This window comes from Scyliorhinus torazame, chromosome 30 (assembly GCF_047496885.1).
Source record: "Scyliorhinus torazame isolate Kashiwa2021f chromosome 30, sScyTor2.1, whole genome shotgun sequence".
NCBI lineage: Eukaryota > Metazoa > Chordata > Chondrichthyes > Carcharhiniformes > Scyliorhinidae > Scyliorhinus > Scyliorhinus torazame.
The window spans coordinates 30,228,091-30,246,082 of record NC_092736.1 but is presented as its reverse complement, the minus strand read 5'-3'; the positions used below and the strand labels follow the sequence as shown (position 1 = coordinate 30,246,082).

Sequence of the window (17,992 nt, the reverse complement as noted above, 5' to 3'; positions counted from 1 at the left end):
GACATTTGCACCCAAATATTGACAATGTTGCACCAAAGTGAATAAAATGATCTGTTACTCTTAACGATTAGGTTCAGCTCTCGATTCTTGGCCTTGACACAAGTCTGTGGGTGAATTTTGCAGCTCCCCCTCCCTCCCCCCACCCCGATGGAAAATCTGACAGGCCACCTGAAGGTCTGTTGACCAAGGGCTGGAATTTCCCGTCCTGCGATGACCAGGATGGAACATTCTACCCCTATCTAGTACGCCAGCTTGTCCGAACGACCCCCTCGCAAACTCCAAACCCCTTGGATCACAAGGGCCCCATGAATCGTACGGAGGTGGCTGGACGGCTGGTGTGGACCAGGGCTTGGTGTCGGTGGAGGCGGACCCCAGACCCAGCCTCTTCACCAGTTGGTCCAACGAAAAGGAAACAAGCCAATCACCGGCCGGATTTCACCAGCCTGAAGGAGCCAAGTAGAAATGAAGATTCGGGTCAAACTTGTCTTCTCCATCAGAATAAAGAGCGGAGATGCAAATTTGTAAATGGTTGTAGGTTTTAATCTTTGGATCCTCCATTGAACTAATAATTTACCTTATTTACACAATAATACAAGGCCTAATTATTATTTTACAGCAAGTGGAGCTTTCACGGGGTAAATCAACATTGCCAAACGTGGAATGTGGGTGGGTCCTCCAACAGTCTCACCCTCTTATCTAACAACATCGATATATCATATTGCCCCGGCCAGCTGACCTTGGGAACGTCACCGCTCTTCATTTGGGGACTGACAGATTACTTGGCCATCAAGATTTGTGAATTTAGGGTCCAGCCTCACACTGCCTCAATCCAGAACACTTTGCAGAAGTCAAAGAAAGATGGGAAATGAGAGATGGGGCTTGCTTCCTGGCCAGGGTGGGGCGGGGGGGGGGGGGGGGGGGGGGGGGGGCTCAGTGTGATGGACAGAATGCTCTCCAAGATGGACAATTTGCTTTTCTGTTGAATCAAATTCAGTGCAAAACGAGAGCTGCAGCTGTCATCAAAGCAGAATACACAGCAACACTGTAGCTGGACAAATGGATTGAAGGTGCACTGCCCTCAAGGGCATAAGACATATGAAGCTGTTGATGTCCTCTTTCATTTGAATTACACACGTAGCGAACGCCATTGACATCTGAGAGGTCCTGTATGAAGAGCAGGCAATTATCTTCATTTGAAGAACAGGTCATCACCACATTGTTGTCCACCGTCCATGAGTAATCAGCATGATGGGATTGCTTGGGGCAGGAGAGGTACACAGGGCCATTTCCCTCCAGTCGAAGCTCAGATTTTGTCATTCCACCTTCTCGCGATCCAGAATGGTAAGATGCTGGATGGAGGAAAACAAAAATCATTAACCTGCTGCCTTGCTGAAGCTCTCACCAAAGATCTGACTCTCCGGAGTTGCTCAGGTTCGATCAGTTCTTTTCGCAATGGTTTCAGCTCAGACATGCACATTCCAGAGAACGAGAAACATTCACCACACGAAATGAGGCTCTCGACCGCATCCCATTGGGACAAGTTCCCTTTCCTGGAGCAATCCCACTGCTCTGTATTCGCATTCTCCTGCCTCAACCTGCACTTCCCTCAGCTTCAAACTGTTCTGGAATGATCTTTACTGCAGGCACAGCATTTTCATGAAGCATTCCCAACACCAATAATAATAATAATTATTATTATCATTAGGGGCAGCACGGTAGCATTGTGGATAGCACAATTGCTTCACAGCTCCAGGGTCCCAGGTTCGATTCCGGCTTGGGTCACTGTCTGTGCGGAGTCTGCACATCCTCCCCGTGTGTGTGCGTGGGTTTCCTCCGGGTGCTCCGGTTTCCTCCCACAGTCCAAAGATGTGCAGGTTAGGTGGATTGGCCGTGATAAATTGCCCTTAGTGTCCAAAATTGCCCTTAGTGTTGGGTGGGGTTACTGGGTTATGGGGATAGGGTGGAGGTGTTGACCGTGGGTAGGGTGCTCTTTCCAAGAGCCGGTGCAGACTCGATGGGCCGAATGGCCTTCTGCACTGTAAATTCTATGATAATCTATGAAGTAGGCTTACATTAACGATGCAATGCAGTTCCTGTGAAAAGCCCCGAGTCACCACATTCCGGCGCCTTTTCGGGTGCACAGAGGGAGAATTCAGAATGTCCAATTCACCTAATAGCAAGTCTTTTGGGGCTTGTGGGAGGAAACCGGAGCGCCCGGAGGAAACCCACGCAGACACGGGGAGAACGTGCAGACTCCGCACAGACAGTGACCCAAGCCGGGAATCGAACCTGGGACCCTGGCGCTGTGAAGCAACAGTGCTAACCACTGTGCTACCGTGCTGCACACACGAGTTACTTACACTCATCTGGCCCTGTTTACATCCTACCAGCCAGCTGGTGGAAAGAGGATGGATTAGGGATGTAATAATTGCACAAACTGGTGGCAGCAAATTGGAACCAACCTGCCCATCCAGAGATCGCGGTTGTTTCCTGGGTGGGAAAGGGAATATCTGGGTCTGATGGATGGAATGCTAGCCACTGACCCGGATAAGGGCAGCCCAAAACGCCTCAAGAGACTCAACATAAATCAGGACGAAGCGGCCCCCTTGATCAGCTCCCCCAATCTACCCACTGGCGCACAGTGGCAGCAGACTGCATCATCCACAAGTTGCACCGCAGCAACTCGGCAAACCTCTGTCGACAGCTGTGACGGATGGAAGACTTGAGGAATATTGGATTGTAAGTATTGGGCAATTTAAGGGTTGAATGTCTGGGAGTGTGGTGCATCTTAAAAAGGATCTTATTCTGCTCCGAGGAAACAGAAGGTGAAATTGACGAAGGAATGCGCTTTTCAGTCTAAGCTAATGGACTGTGGCTTGACTGGGGAGGTCCCTGGGGAGTTAATGTGCTTTTGCAGCCTGCAACAGATCATTCTTTTTCAGCTTTGGGAGATAAGGGGCAGGATTCTCCGTCCCGCCGCGCCAGATTTCAGGTTCACCCCGCCGGCGGGATGCTCCGTTTCGCCAGCTGATCAATGGGGTTTCCCATTGTGGGGCAGTCCCACGCCGTCGGGAAACCCGCAGGCCGCCGGCAAAACGGAGCATCCCTACGGCGGAGAATCCAGTCCCAGGTCATTGCTGGGTGGAGCCCAGAAAGGCAGCGAGGGAGGGAGTTTGGAGGAGCTTTGAGAGAGAAAGAGGAGCTAGGTTCTGATCTGGCTGACTCAGAGTCCACAATTCTTTCCAAGTAGGACAGCTAAAAGAAAAGAGTGATAATATTTTAAAGCAGAGCAGTCTTGTCTGAAGACAAGGAAGAGGCTGGAACAACCCAGTTGAAGCAGCAATTTGAAGATATTCAGCCAGAGTCTGAAGGGGTTCCAACTGGAGCCAAATCGGTTTTATGAAGCCAGTATTACTCTCTGCCCTGCTGATTCTACACTGGATTAAGAGGTGTATATTTCTTTTCCTGTTGTTTAATGGGAAATTGTACAGTAGTGTTAAGGGGTAATTAAAAACTGTTATTTTCGGATGGGGGGTTAAGCATTTAAAATTGTATTCATAATAAAGTTATTTAAGAAATATCAAAGCCTTGTATTTTCATGCAATAAATTCTGGAGCGAATCATTGTTTCCGCTCAGTTTTACAAAATAAACTAAAAACTTGGTCCAGTATCCGAGACAGTATTGGGGTATGGTCTGGGATCGTACAGGGCCTTCCAAACCCTCACCCTCTACCACCTAGAAGGATAATGGTAGCCAGTATCTGGGAACACCGCCACCTACAGGTTCCCCTCAAAGTCACGCACCATCCAGACTTGGAAATATTTCGCCGTTCCCTCACTGTCGCTGGGTCAAAATCCTGGAACTTCTCTCTCTCATCGAACTGTCGGTACAACCACATGCAGCAGCTCCAGGAAGGCAGCTCACCATCGAGGGGCAATTAGGGAAGGACAATAAATGCCGGGTCGAGCCGCTGATGGCCATATCCAGGAACAAATGCCAAAAATAGATTTTCACAAGTGGAAAAGGATTTGAAAATTGGACAGGGTGTGGTGGAGAAGGCTGATGTGGGCAGCACGAAGCACAAGTGATTAGCAAGCGGCTTCACAGCTCCAGGGTCCCAGGTTCGATTCCCCGCTGGGTCACTGTCTGTGCGGAGTCTGCACGTTCTCCCCGTGTGTGCGTGGGTTTCCTCCGGGTGCTCCGGTTTCCTCCCACAGTCCAAAGATGTGCAGGTTAGGTGGATTGGCCGCGCTAAATTGCCCTTAGTGTCCAAAAAGGTTAGGAGGGGTTACTGGGTTACGGGCATAGGGTGGAAGTGAGGGCTTAAGTGGGTCGGTGCAGACTCAATGGGCCGAATGGCCTCCTTCTGCACTGTATGTTCTATGTTCTATATACTCTAACACTAATCCCCCCTCTCCCCCAAATTTTACACCCAAGAATACTTTATAACTGGCGTGAGGCCTCCATATGTTTCAAGAGGTCCCCAGGTCACTGAAAGGGGCAACACAGGTGGAGAAGGTAGTCAAGAAGGCATACGGCATGCTTGCCTTCATTGGCCGGGGCATTGAGAATTGGCAAGTCATGCTGCAGCTATATAACTGTTCAATTCTGGTCGCCACACTACCAGAAGGATGTGGAGGCTTTAGAGAGGGTGCAGAAGAGATTCGCCAGAATGTTGCCTGGTATGGAGGGCATTAGCTACGAGGAGCGGTTGAATAAACTCGGTTTGTTCTCACTGGAACGAAGGAGGTTGAGGGGAGACCTGATAGAGGTATACAAAATTATGAGGGGCATAGACAGAGTGGATAGTCAGAGGCTTTTCCCCAGGGTAGAGGGGTCAATTACTAGGGGGCATAGGTTTAAGGTGCGAGGGGCAAGGTTTAGAGGAGATGTACGAGGCAAGTTTTTTTACACAGAGGGTAGTGGGTGCCTGGAACTCACTACCGGAGGTGGTGGTGGAAGCAGGGACGATAGTGACATTTAAGGGGCATCTTGACAAATACATGAATAGGATGGGAATAGAGGGATACGGACCCAGGAAGTGTAGAAGATTGTAGTTTAGTCGGGCAGTATGGTCGGCACGGGGTGGGAGGGCCGAAGGGCCTGTTCCTGTGCTGTACATTTCTTTGTTCTTTGTTCTTTGTTCTAAGAGAAATGAAGCCAGCTGTCATTTCATAACTTTAACACAACGGAAATGTCTGGAATTTCAAGAGGACGTGGATATATCAGCAGTTCGGTAAGAAATACTACTGATCATTTTGCACAGGAGGAACTCGCCTAGAGTCATCCACTCCCTCAAGGAACCTTTATAAGCCCCGTGCCGATTCCAAGTGGGCGGCACGGGGGCACAGTGGTTAGCACTGTTGCTTCACATCGCCAGGCACCCACAAGCCCCGCAAGACGTGCTATTCGGTAATTTGGACATTCTGAATTCTCCCTCAGTGTACCCGAACAGGAGCCGGATTGACTCGCCACCCCACTGGGGTGGGGGGGGGGAGCCGCCACGGGGAGGCGGGGAGCCGCCACGGGGAGGCGGGACATCCCAGCCCAGTCAGACTCTAGGGGATTGATTGTCAAAGCAAATCTCACCTTTTTCTTGAGGACATCTCTTGTTGTCGCCGTGTTCAACATCCTGGATAAGGTGACGGCTGAAAGAGAGATTGTGCGGAGGTTAGTCTTCGCTCGGGGGGTGGGGGGGGGGTTGGTGAGTTTGCGCTGTCTCCCTATTCGGTCAGTCCGATTGCAATTCTGCCTTTGCAGCTTTTATGGGTTTCCCAGAGGTGGGGGGGGGGGTTAATGGGAAATCCCAATGAGAGCGGCAGGAAGCGAGATTCCCGGCCCCAGCGAATGGCGCACCGCAGAGAAACACGCGGCTGGGGTGTGCCAGAGATTCCAGCCCAACGTTCACAGATATATTTTGCTCAGAGGAAAATCCTCCAGCCGGTGTCCTAACTTACACCAAGTTCTCTTAATCCGTCATTCCAGTGCTCACTGGATTACACTGGCTACCACTGCAGGATCATCAAGTTAATTATCTGGTCAGTACTGAGTTATGGGCACTGTATTGGATAATGGGGACTGTACTTGGGAATTGCATTCCACTGTGTAACAAACACTGTAAAGGGGGTTTGTAGTGGGCATTGCACTGGGCATTGTAATGGGTATCATACTGTGCACTGTAATGGGCATTGCACTGGGCACTGTAATGGGTATTGTAAAGGCGGATTGTAGGGGGCATTGTACTGGGCACTGTAATGGGTATTGTAAAGGCGGGTTGTAGGGGGCATTGTACTGGGCACTGTAATGGGTATTGTAAAGGGGATTTTAGGGGGCATTGCACTGGGCACTGTAATGGGTATTGTACTGGGCACTGTAATGGATATTGTAAAGGTGGATTGTAATGGGCATTGCACTGGGCACTGTACTGGGTATTGTAAAGGCGGATTGTAGGGGGCATTGTACTGGGCACTGTAATGGGTATTGTACTGGGCACTGTAATGGATATTGTAAAGGCGGATTGTAGTGGGCATTGCACTGGGCACTGTAATGGGTATTGTACTGGGCACTGTAATGGATATTGTAAAGGCGGATTGTAGTGGGCATTGCACTGGGCACTGTAATGGGTATTGTACTGGGCACTGTAATGGATATTGTAAAGGCGGATTGTAGTGGGCATTGCACTGCCACTGTAATGGGTATTGTAAAGGTGGATTGTTGTGGGCATTGCACTGGGCACTGTAATGGGTATTGTAAAGGAGATTGTAGTGGGCATTGCACTGGGCATTGTAAAGGGGATTGTAGGGGGTATCGTACTGGGCACTGTAATGGGTATTGTAAAGGGTATTGTAGGTGGCATTGCACTGGGCACTGTAATGGGTATTGTAAAGGAGATTGTAGGGGGTATTGTACTGGGCACTGTAATGGGTATTGTAAAGGGGATTGTAGGGGGCATTGTACTGGGTACTGTAATGGGCATTGCACTGGGCACTGTAATGGGTATTGTAAAGGAGATTGTAGGGGGTATTGTACTGGGCACTGTAATGGGTATTGTAAAGGGGATTGTAGTGGGCATTGCACTGGGCACTGTAATGGGTGTTGTAAAGGGGATTGTAGTGGGCATTGCACTGGGCACTGTAATGGGTATTGTAAAGGAGATTGTAGGGGGTATTGTACTGGGCACTGTAATGGGTATTGTAAAGGGGATTGTAGGGGGCATTGCACTGGGCACTGTAATGGGTATTGTAAAGGAGATTGTAGGGGGTATTGTACTGGGCACTGTAATGGGTATTGTAAAGGGGATTGTAGTGGGCATTGCACTGGGCACTGTAATGGGTGTTGTAAAGGGGATTGTAGTGGGCATTGCAGTGGGCACTGTAATGGGTATTGTAAAGGAGATTGTAGGGGGTATTGTACTGGGCACTGTACTGGGTATTGTAAAAGGGATTGTAGGGGGCATTGTACTGGGTACTGTAATGGGTATCGTACTGGGCACTGTAATGGGCATTGTAAAGGGGATTGTAGTGGGCATTGCACTGGGCACTGTAATGGGTATTGTAAAGGAGATTGTAGTGGGCATTGCACTGAGCACTGTAATGGGTATTGTAAAGGAGATTGTAGGGGACATTGTACTGGGCACTGTAATGGGTATTGTAAAGGAGATTGCAGTGGGCACTGTAATGGGTATCGTACTGGGCACTGTAATGGGTATTGTAAAGGCGGATTGTTATGGGCATTGCACTGGGCACTGTAATGGGTATTGTAAAGGGGATTGTAGTGGGCATTGCACTGGGCACTGTAATGGGTATTGTAAAGGAGATTGTAGTGGGCATTGCACTGGGCACTGTAATGGGTATCGTACTGGGCACTGTAATGGGTATTGTAAAGGGGATTGTAGTGGGCATTGCACTGGGCACTGTAAAGGAGATTGTAGTGGGCATTGCACTGGGCACTGTAATGGGTATTGTAAAGGCGGATTGTTGTGGGCATTGTACTGGGCACTGTAATGGGTATTGTAAAGGCGGATTGTTGTGGGCATTGTACTGGGCACTGTAATGGGTATTGTAAAGGGGATTGTAGTGGGCATTGCACTGAGTACTGTAATGGGTATTGTAAAGGAGACTGTAGGGGGCATTGTACTGGGCACTGTAATGGGTATTGTAAAGGCGGATTGTTGTGGGCATTGTACTGGGCACTGTAATGGGTATTGTAAAGGCGGATTGTTGTGGGCATTGTACTGGGCACTGTAATGGGTATTGTAAAGGAGATTGTAGTGGGCTTTGCACTGGGCACTGTAATGGGTATTGTAAAGGAGGTTGTAGTGGGCATTGCACTGGGCACTGTAATATGTATCGTACTGGGCCCTGTAATGGGTATTGTAAAGGAGATTGTAGTGGGCATTGCACTGGGCACTGTAATATGTATCGTACTGGGCACTGTAATGGATATTGTAAATGGTATTGTAGTGGGCATTGCACTGGGCATCGTAATGGGTATTGTAAAGGAGATTGTAGTGGGCATTGCACTGGGCACTGTAATGGGGATTGTAAAGGCAGATTGTGGGGGGCATTGTACTGGGCACTGTAATGGGTATCGTACTGGGCACTGTAAAGGGGAATTGTAGGGTGCATTGTAGGGGGCATTGCACTGGGCACTGTAATGGACATTGCAAAGGGGGATTGTAGGGGGCATTGTACTGGATACTAATGGGTATTATAAAGAGGGATTATAGGGGGATTGTAGTGGGTTTTGTACTGCATCGATGCTGTGCTGACAGGAACAGGCACTCCTATTTGAAAATGACCCTGTCAGGGACCTTGCGCAGGCACCTGAGAGAGCAGGAACGGCCCCAGTTAATGCCCCAGCAATAAGAATGTAGCTCTGACAGAGCAGCACTCCCCCAGTAAAGCCCTGGAGGGAGGAAAAAAATTAACAAAACGGATTTAAAATAAAGAAAACTATTTGTAAGACTTACTTCGAATTGTTTGCGGTGCGGACACATTTCTTTTCTACGGTATTCCATGCACAGTAAGGATCCCTGGTCATTACACAGTCTTCACAGGTAGTATTATACTTTTCACAGTGTGCCACTGGGATCTGAATAACCTCTTTGGTTGTGGTAACATAAAGAAATTCCTAACAAAATAGGAAAACATTTGTTAATTTAAACAAATATTTCTTATCAGCCTTACCGCTGGTAATCATTTCCAGGTCAGGAGTTGACCCCCTCCCACCCCCCATTGACCTCTGCACTTACGGTTTCAGAGTCGAGAGACATTGACAAGATTGGTGCCTGCTCCTCGAGCACCGTTAATTCTGATATGGTGAAGACTGACTGCTCGACCTCAAGAACCTTCTGGATTTTACCATCATCTGGAAGGGGAGGGGCGGCGGGGAAGAGAGGCACAAGGTTTCAATAACGTTTCAAAAAACCAATATGAATTCACATTGCTCTGATAATCTACGTCAGCTGAGGCCTCCGGAAGGGCCAGAAATCCCGATGTGCCAAACCGGGACCTGATTATTCTTGAAATATTCACTTCAGAATAAGAAATGAATCATTTTATCTGATTGTATATAATGGTAAAGAAACGGACTCGAATGGCCAACTGGCCTACTCCTACTCACGCTCCGAATTCATTCATTTGGATATGGGAACAGGAATAGGCCATTCGGCCCCTCAACGTGTTCCGCCATTAAACTTGATCATAGCTGATCTTCTATTAGGGGGGGCACGATTGGGAATTTTGCAGTTGACACAGAAATTGGACAGTGTGGGGGGTAGCTTTAAGCGGCAAAATGATATAGATGGGTTGGTGGAAGTGGGCAGAACATTAGAACATTACAGCGCAGTACAGGCCCTTCGGCCCTCGATGTTGCGCCGACCTGTGAAACCACTCTAAAGCCCATCTGTACTATTCCCTTATCGTCCACATGTCTATCCAATGACCATTTCAATGCCCTTAGTGTTGGCGAGTCCACTACTGTTGCAGGCAGGGCATTCCACGCCCTTACTACTCTCTGAGTAAAGAATCTATCTCTGACATCTGTCCTATATCTATCTCCCCTCAATTTAAAGCTATGTGCTAGCCTCATGCTAGCCATCACCATCCAAGGAAAAAGGCTCTCACTGTCCACCCTATCTAATCCTCTGTTCATCTTGTATGCCTCTATTAAGTAACCTCTTAACCTTCTTCTCTCTCACGAAAACAGCCTCAAGTCCCTCAGCCTTTCCTCATAAGATCTTCCCTCCATACCAGGCACCATCCTGGTAACTCTCCTCTGCACCCTTTCCAATGCTTCCACATCCTTCCTATAATGCGGTGACCAGAATTGCACGCAATACTCCAAATGCGGCCGCACCAGAGTGTTGTATAGCTGCAACATGACCTCATGGCTCCGAAACTCAATCCCTCTACCAATAAAAGCTAACATACCGTACGCCTTCTTAACAACCCTCTCAACCTGGGTGGCAATTTTCAGGGATCTATGTATATGGACACCGAGATCTCTCTGCTCATCCACACTACTAAGAATCTTACCATTAGCCCAGTCTCAGTCTTCCTGTTATTCCTTCCAAAATGAATCACCTCACACTTTTCTGCATTAAACTCCATTTGCCACCTCTCAGCCCAGCGCTGCAGCTTATCTATGTCCCTCTGTAACTTGTAACATCCGTCCGCACTGTCCACAACTCCACCGACTTTAGTGTCATCTGCAAATTTACTCACCCATCCTTCTACACCCTCCTCCAGGCAAGAAAGTGAAAGATGGTGTTCAACTCTGATAAGTGTGAGGTGATGCATTTAAAGGGAATACACAATAAACGGGAAAATACTGAAAGGGGTCGATGAAATTAGAGATCTCGACGTGCAAGTGCACAGATCCCTAAAGGTAGCGGTACCTGTAGATAAAGTTGTAAAGAAGGCATATGGGATGCTCTCCTTCATGGGCAGAGGTATAGAATACAAAAGTAGGGATTTAATGATGGAATGTAGAAGCCACTGATGAGGCCAAAACGGAGTATTGTGCACAGTTCTGGTCACCACATTACAGGAAGGATGTAACCGCTCTGGAGAGAGGGCAGAGGAAGTTACTGGAATGTTACCAGGGCTGGAGAATTGTAGCTATGATGAGAGATTGAATAGGTTGGGGTTGTTTTCCTTGGAACAGAGAAAGGTTGAGGGGTGGACATGATTGAATACCAGTGGTTAGCACTGATGCTTCACAACACCAGGGTCCCGGGTTCGATCCCCGGCTTGGGGGTCACTGTCTGTGTGGAGTCTGCACATTCTCCCCGTGTCTGCGTGGGTTTCTTCCGGGTGCTCCGGTTTCCTCCCACAAGTCCCGAAAGACGTGCTTGCTAGGTGAATTGGACATTCTGAATTCTCCCTCTGTGTACCCGAACAGGCGCCGGAGTGTGGTGACTAGCGGATTTTCACAGTAACTTCATGGCAGTGTTAACGTAAGCCTACTTGTGACACTAATAAAGATTATTATTATTATTACTTGGAGATGAAGCTTTGATGAAGAACCACCCAGACGCGAAACGTTAGCTCTTTGAATAACAGGAGAAGGAAACCTGAACTAAAAAGAGCTGGTCTTGCAATGAATAATTTACGGTCAATTTATTTTCATCAAATCAGATTGCTCACAGTATAGAGCATGACGCACTGCGAGTGGGGGCAGGCCTGGGCCACTTGCTCCCAAGAGCTCTTAACTGACTGCTTCTTCTTCGAAGAGAAATTATCCCTAAACATCTTCGAGAAGGGTGAAGAGAAGATTTGCCCGAATGATGCTAGTCGTGAGGAACGTCAGTTCTGCGGTGAGGTCTTAGGTATTTTGTTGAGGCTCACTCTCATCTCTAAATCGGACGTTTGTGGGTACATGTCCCACTCAGTGACAAGGCGTGACATCCAGAGCGGCGTTCCCGCCCAGCGCCAAGGAAGCGCTGCACCGCCAAGACAGTTTGGGCGGGATCGAGCCACGCAGCAGGCCGTGGACACCGGCAGGAACTGAAGATCCCGTTGGCAGCCAAAGCGAGCCACCCCTGCTGCGTGAGGGTGGTGTTTGAAAATTCCGACCTTCGTCTTTTTAATAAGATGTCCAATCAAGCCCCCCCCCCTCCATCACCAAACCTTCTAGTTCAAGCGGAGGTCCAAAGACAAAAATCCTCTGGCAGTGTTTGAAGAACGGCAGAGGCATTCTTTTGCGCTCAATCCACAATGAAAAATGCTTCTCCGATCATTCATCTGAATGCTGCCTGTGGGATCTTGCTCTGCATAAACCCATCTCATTGCTGCCCCGTACACGACGTGGGGAGTCAAGAAACGGGTTGGGAGAGGGAAAATCAAGACGGAAAAATGGGGGGGTGGGGGGGCAGGGATACCGCAAAAAAGCACGGAAAGGGAGCGGGGGAAGGGGTGGGGGCAGGTTAGGAGGCAGATTCAGCAGTATCATTCCAATAAGGAATTGGATAAATATGTGAAGGAAAAAAGTTGCGGTGTTATTGTGAAAGAGTAGGAGAGTGAGACAAATTGGATTGCAACGAAATACCAAGGACATGATGGGCTGAATCGCCTCAATCTGTGCTGCACCATTCTATGATTCTATGATGTGCCACACATCCATTGAACTTGGGGTTGTTCACAATCAATCTGTTCGGCACCGAATCATTTACAATGGCAAATATCCTCCAAACAAACCATTAGCTGGCGAGACCTACCCATGGTCAGGAAAAGGACCCTGGACACCTTCCCATTGACAGCAACAACGGAATCCACCACGATCAGCTGGAAGACCTTCTCCATATCCATCACAAGGGGATGGTTTCCGATGGGATGAACATCTGTCTTCATTTCGGGATGATTCTCCACAACATTCAGTACTTTATCTCGCAGGTTTTGAGTGTCGGTGCCACACTGCACGAGGGGAGAGAAGAGGAGACGGGAATGTTATTAACCGATTCGGCACGATTTGAAACCCCTCTACGCCACGCGGTTCCATACCCAAATGAGCGAACCAGATGGGTTTTCACAAACAATCAACAATGGTCAGCATTTGACTTTGGATTCCAGATTTTTATTGAATTCAAATTTCACCGTCTGCCAGAGCGGGATTTGAACCAGGCTGCCCATGGCATTGCCCTGGGTCTCTGCATTCCTAGCCCAGTGACAATACTACAATGCCACCACCTCCCTAATTGGTCTGACCCGGGGAGGGGGGGGGCGAAGTGGGTACGGCCGAGACGCAGGCACAAAATCACAAACTTACAACCTTCATTTGGGCAAACGTTTCTGGAAAATTAATCTAAGCCACCAGATGTGATGATTGAATGGCGGAGCAGACTCGATGGGCCGAATGGCCTAATTCTGCCCCTATGTCTTATGGTCTCATGTCGGAGGCAGTGAAAAAAATCTCGGAGCTCATTTCATGGGGCCACATCGACCAGACCAAGGCGAGGAAAATAACTGGGCGGGCGCGCCATCCGAGTCAATTCGAGGACTGCCCTCCCTGGGCATCCCCTCCACAGCCGGCAGTACTGTCTCAGAGCTCACACCTCAATCGCTCACCTCGTGTCATCGCTGGAGGCCGTGATCCACAGTCTGGGGACCCTTGCCCCAAGATGACTATTTTTTTTGTTGTTGCCAGTAACAGATCGGCGTGGTTTGTTCTGGTAGAATATGAGATGTAGAAATGGTGGAGGAAAGGAATTGAAATTGGTGGGGGGGGTAGGGAAGAGATTTTCTGATTGGTGAACGATGAGAGGAGACGATAACCAATTCAACCAATTAAGAAACAGATAAACAAGAAGACAATTGACAAAGGCGCATGACTAACAGAAAAACATTTTATCACAAAGATTTACTTGATTAGATTTGATCAGCATGATCCTGTGGAGATTGCCTGGTGTAGTTGTTCACAGTGGTTAGCACTGCTGCCTCACAGAGCCGGGGACCCGGGTTTGATTCCGGCCTCGGGTGACTGTCTGTGTGGAGTCTGCACGTCCTCCCCGTGTGTGCGTGGGTTTCCTCCGGGTGCTCCGGTTTCCTCCCACAGTCCAAAGGTGTGCAGGTTAGGTGGATTGACCATGCTAAAATCGTCCCTTAGTGTCCAAAATGAGCAGGTTAGATGGGGTTGCGAGGTTAAGGTAGGGGTGTGGGCCTAGCTAGGGTGCTCAACGGAGAGTTGGTTCAGACTTGATGGGCTGAATGGCCTCTTTCGGCACTGTTGGGGTTGTGTGATTGGTCTCCATCCTTTATGTCTGTGATGGAACCCAGTTGGACTGATTAAACATCTGACCCATAATATTTGAATATACATTCTCAGTCAGTATTTGCAGAGCATGATTTAATCAGCAAACTCCGGGCTGTCAGATTGAATTAAATGCGATTAACACTTGAGATATTTTTGCTGTATGTGTAACAGACCAGTCTTTGATTCAATTGGGTTCCTACAATGCCAGAAATTTATTGTAGCTGATTTTCACTGGACAGAAGTTAGAACTCCAGTCAACAGCAAATGACTAAACCATAAATCCTCTTGTCACATTTTTGTCACACTCTTGTGTCAATTTTTTTGTTATAAAAGGATTTGTTAACATATTTTTAATGTTATCTGCCTATGTAAACATGTCACGTTGTAACTGCACCCTCCCACCAGGTGTGCCACTGTGGTACCTCAGTTTTGCACCTCCCAGCAACTCCGCTGGTAAAATCTCTTCAGCTCTAACCAACCCAACTCTGCTTTTAATATTTTTTTTGACTTAACCAGAAATATTAAAATTAAATCTGGGCATTATGTAAAAATAAGGACAGAATGTAAGACTTTAAAAGGAACCACGAGGCTACATTCACATGCCCTGGTCCAATTATCCATTACGCTCTGAGCTTGCTTTATCTGAAGCATTACATTTTGTTTCACATCCCATAACAGAATAACTAGTGTCATAAAGATATAGCTAGCACGGGTCTTTAAATCTCACACAATAAAACATTCATTAATTACACTGCTGTCCATCGGTCACAAGGAGGTCTTGTGGTGCAGTGGATAGTGTCGCCTCTGAGCCAGGAGCCCCGGGTTTGAATCCCACCCCAGGTCAAGGAAGGTGCGTTCAAAACACAGCCAAACAAATCAGCAACCTGCAAAGTCCTTCACCACAAGGTGATGGCAGGCATTAAGAGGGCAAGGGTCTCCTAGTCAACACAAGTTTGATGCAAAGTGGTGCACCTCAAACTATAAGCCCCTGGCGACAGACCTCATAGAATCATACAATCCCTACAGTGCACAAGGAAGCCATTCGGCCTATCGAGTCTGCATTGACCATCCGAAAGAGCTGCCAACCCAGGCCCAATCCTCCGCCTTATCCCTGTAATCCCATATTGTTGGAGAATGAGGAGCAACTGATCATGACCAATCCACCTAACCTGGACCTCTTTGGACTGTGGGAGCAACCGGAGCACCTGGAGGAAACCCACGTAGACACGTGCAGACTCCGCACAGACACCCAAGGCCGGAATTGCATCGGTGGCGCTGTGAGGCAGCAGTGCTAACCGCTGTGCCATCGTGCCTCTCATTCTCCCAGGAAAAGTGAGCGAGACTGACTTATGCACAACCACAACACATTTTCTTGACCGGATAAACTCAACATGCCAAATCGATCACCAATTGGCAATCGCTTACCGTGCCAGGTCTTGGATCTGGGATAGCTTCAGCAAAACCTTTAAATTTGGACGTCCCAAACACCTTATTGATGTCCTCCATGGAGTAGCTGCAGATTGCTGTTCCATTCCTGAAAAAAGACAATAATAATAATCTTTATTATTGTCACAAGTGGGCTTACATTAACGCTGCAATTAAGTTACTGTGAAAAGCCCCTCGTCGCCACATTCCAGCGCCTGTTCGGGTACACGGAGGGAGAATTCAGAATGTCCAATTCACCTAACAGCACTTCTTTCGGGATTTGTGGGAGGAAACCGGAGCCCCCGGAGGAAACCCACGCAGACACGGGGAGAACGTGCAGACTCCGCACAGACAGTGACCCAAGCCGGGAATCAAACCCGGGTCCCTGGCGCTGTGAAGCAACAGTGCTAACCACTGTGCTGCCGTGCCGCTCATTTCCGATCCTTCGACCTCTGGGCTATGGGCCCAGCATGCCCCCGCTGCGCCACTCTGCAGTTTCAAGGACACTGGAATTCTCGCTGACATTTCACAGCCTCTCTCAGTGTGTGATCCCGTGCATGGACACCGCAATCAAATGCGGTCTCGTCCTCTCCCTCACTCTCTCTCTGCCCGCACTACAGCATTAATCCAGAGGTGGCTACACTGGAAGTGGTGATGTTTGATCACTCTCTTTCCCCATCCCCAAACGTCTGCTTCACATATTTCTCAGGGGGGGGGGGATGCCAAATGCCAGCGCCAGGGTCCCAGATTCGATTCCCGGTTTGGGTGACTGTCTGTGCGGAGTCTGCATGTTCTCCCCGTGTCTGCGTGGGTTTCCTCCGGGTGCTCCGGTTTCCTCCCACAGTCCAAAGATGTGCAGGTTAGGTGTATTGGCCATGATAAATTGCCCTTAGTGTCCGGGAAGGTTAGGAGGAGTTATTGGGTTACGGGAGTAGGGTGGAAGTGAGGGCTTAAATGGGTCGGTGCAGACTCAATGGGCCGAATGGCCTCTCCAAATGGCCTCTTTCTGCACTGTATATTCTATAATTTAGTTGGCCCAGCGTCCACTTGGTGTACTGAGAAACCATTGTGGCTTCAGTCCGCTTAACCCCACACCGTATACGTGGGAGGCCATTCGCTCCCTTTCAATTCGAAAGACATTTTGTCCAGCAGAGTGTTAACATTTTCCGTTAGGAATGGCCCATTAACCTCGACAGTTGGGCATTTTTTAAACAGGAGGACAGAATAAGGGGGGTAGTGTGGCGGGAGGGGGTGGGGGGGTGGGGCAATGGGTCAATAATCTGAGCAGGTTCCACTGCGTCGGGACAGGTCAGGTATTCACGAATCAGTTGTTTTTTTTAATCTTCCGCTGCGGTCGACCTGTTCAGCAATTCTTGCAGGCTCACCAGTTGCTACTGAATATCCCATAAACTCTGGCGTCGCTGTTTTTCGATCGGGCGACAAAGACGTTTTGAATCGTGTTGAAGTGCACGTGGTCAGCGGGAATGTTACACAGAAGCCGTGCTTTCAGGAAAGTCGCCCACTTACTTTGCAAGCGCTGGCTCGAGCCACCCAAGTCATCCTGGAGAGGAAAGAGAGCAGAGTCTGTCAGGTCCACAGTCAACCGACTGAGATTGGTCAGAGAGGTCAACAGCACAGAAAACGCTCTTCGGCCCATCGCATTTCCTCCGGTCAAAAACAACCACCTTATTATTCTAATCCCATTTTCCAACACTTGGCCGAGAGCCTTGTCTGCCCCCTTTAGCTCACTTGGCTAGACAGCTGCTTCGTGTTACAGAGCGAGGCCAGCAGCGCGGGTTCAATCCCCGTACCGGCTGGGGTTATCCATGAGGGCCCCGCCTCCTCAGCCTTGCCCCCCCTCGCCCGAGGTGTGGTGATCCTCAGGTTAAATCGCCACCAGTCAGCTCTCCCCCTCAAAGTGGTCAAGTGGGACTATGTGACTGACCTTTCTGTATACCTCGGCATTGCAACTGCACATCTAATGGTGGGATGGAAAACTTGCTTATCATTGGTGCGACCAAAAACTAAGCCCCCGATGACAAACTTTACATAGATGATTTGGAGTTGGGGACCAAGGGCAATGTGTCCAAGTTTGCAGACGACACTAAGATAAGTGATGAAGCAAAAAGTGCAGAGGATACTGGAAGTCTGCAGAGGGATTTGGATAGAGACCTGGGTGTGCTAGTGCATGAGTCGCAAAAAGCTGGTTTTCAGGTGCAACAGGTGATTAAGAAGGCAAATGGAATTTTGTCCTTCATTGCTAGAGGGATGGAGTTTAAGACTAGGGAGGTTCTGCTGCAATTTTATAAGGTG

The 17,992-nt window shown here is 48.7% G+C and overlaps 1 protein-coding gene across 1 annotated transcript in view; it reads right to left on the bottom strand.

Moving 5' to 3' along the window:
- Positions 1–518: 518 nt before the first annotated feature.
- The window catches only part of LOC140404483 (semaphorin-7A-like), a 74,421-nt gene continuing 56,947 nt past the window's right edge, over positions 519–17,992 (bottom strand). The window contains exons 8-14 of the mRNA XM_072493091.1: positions 17,065–17,240; positions 15,680–15,788; positions 12,723–12,918; positions 9,255–9,370; positions 8,973–9,133; positions 5,591–5,649; positions 519–1,349 (exon numbers count right to left, since the gene is read on the bottom strand). Of these exons, the coding sequence (XP_072349192.1) occupies positions 991–1,349; positions 5,591–5,649; positions 8,973–9,133; positions 9,255–9,370; positions 12,723–12,918; positions 15,680–15,788; positions 17,065–17,240 (1,176 nt within the window). The 3' untranslated portion in view covers positions 519–990. The remainder of the gene's footprint in view (positions 1,350–5,590; positions 5,650–8,972; positions 9,134–9,254; positions 9,371–12,722; positions 12,919–15,679; positions 15,789–17,064; positions 17,241–17,992) is intronic.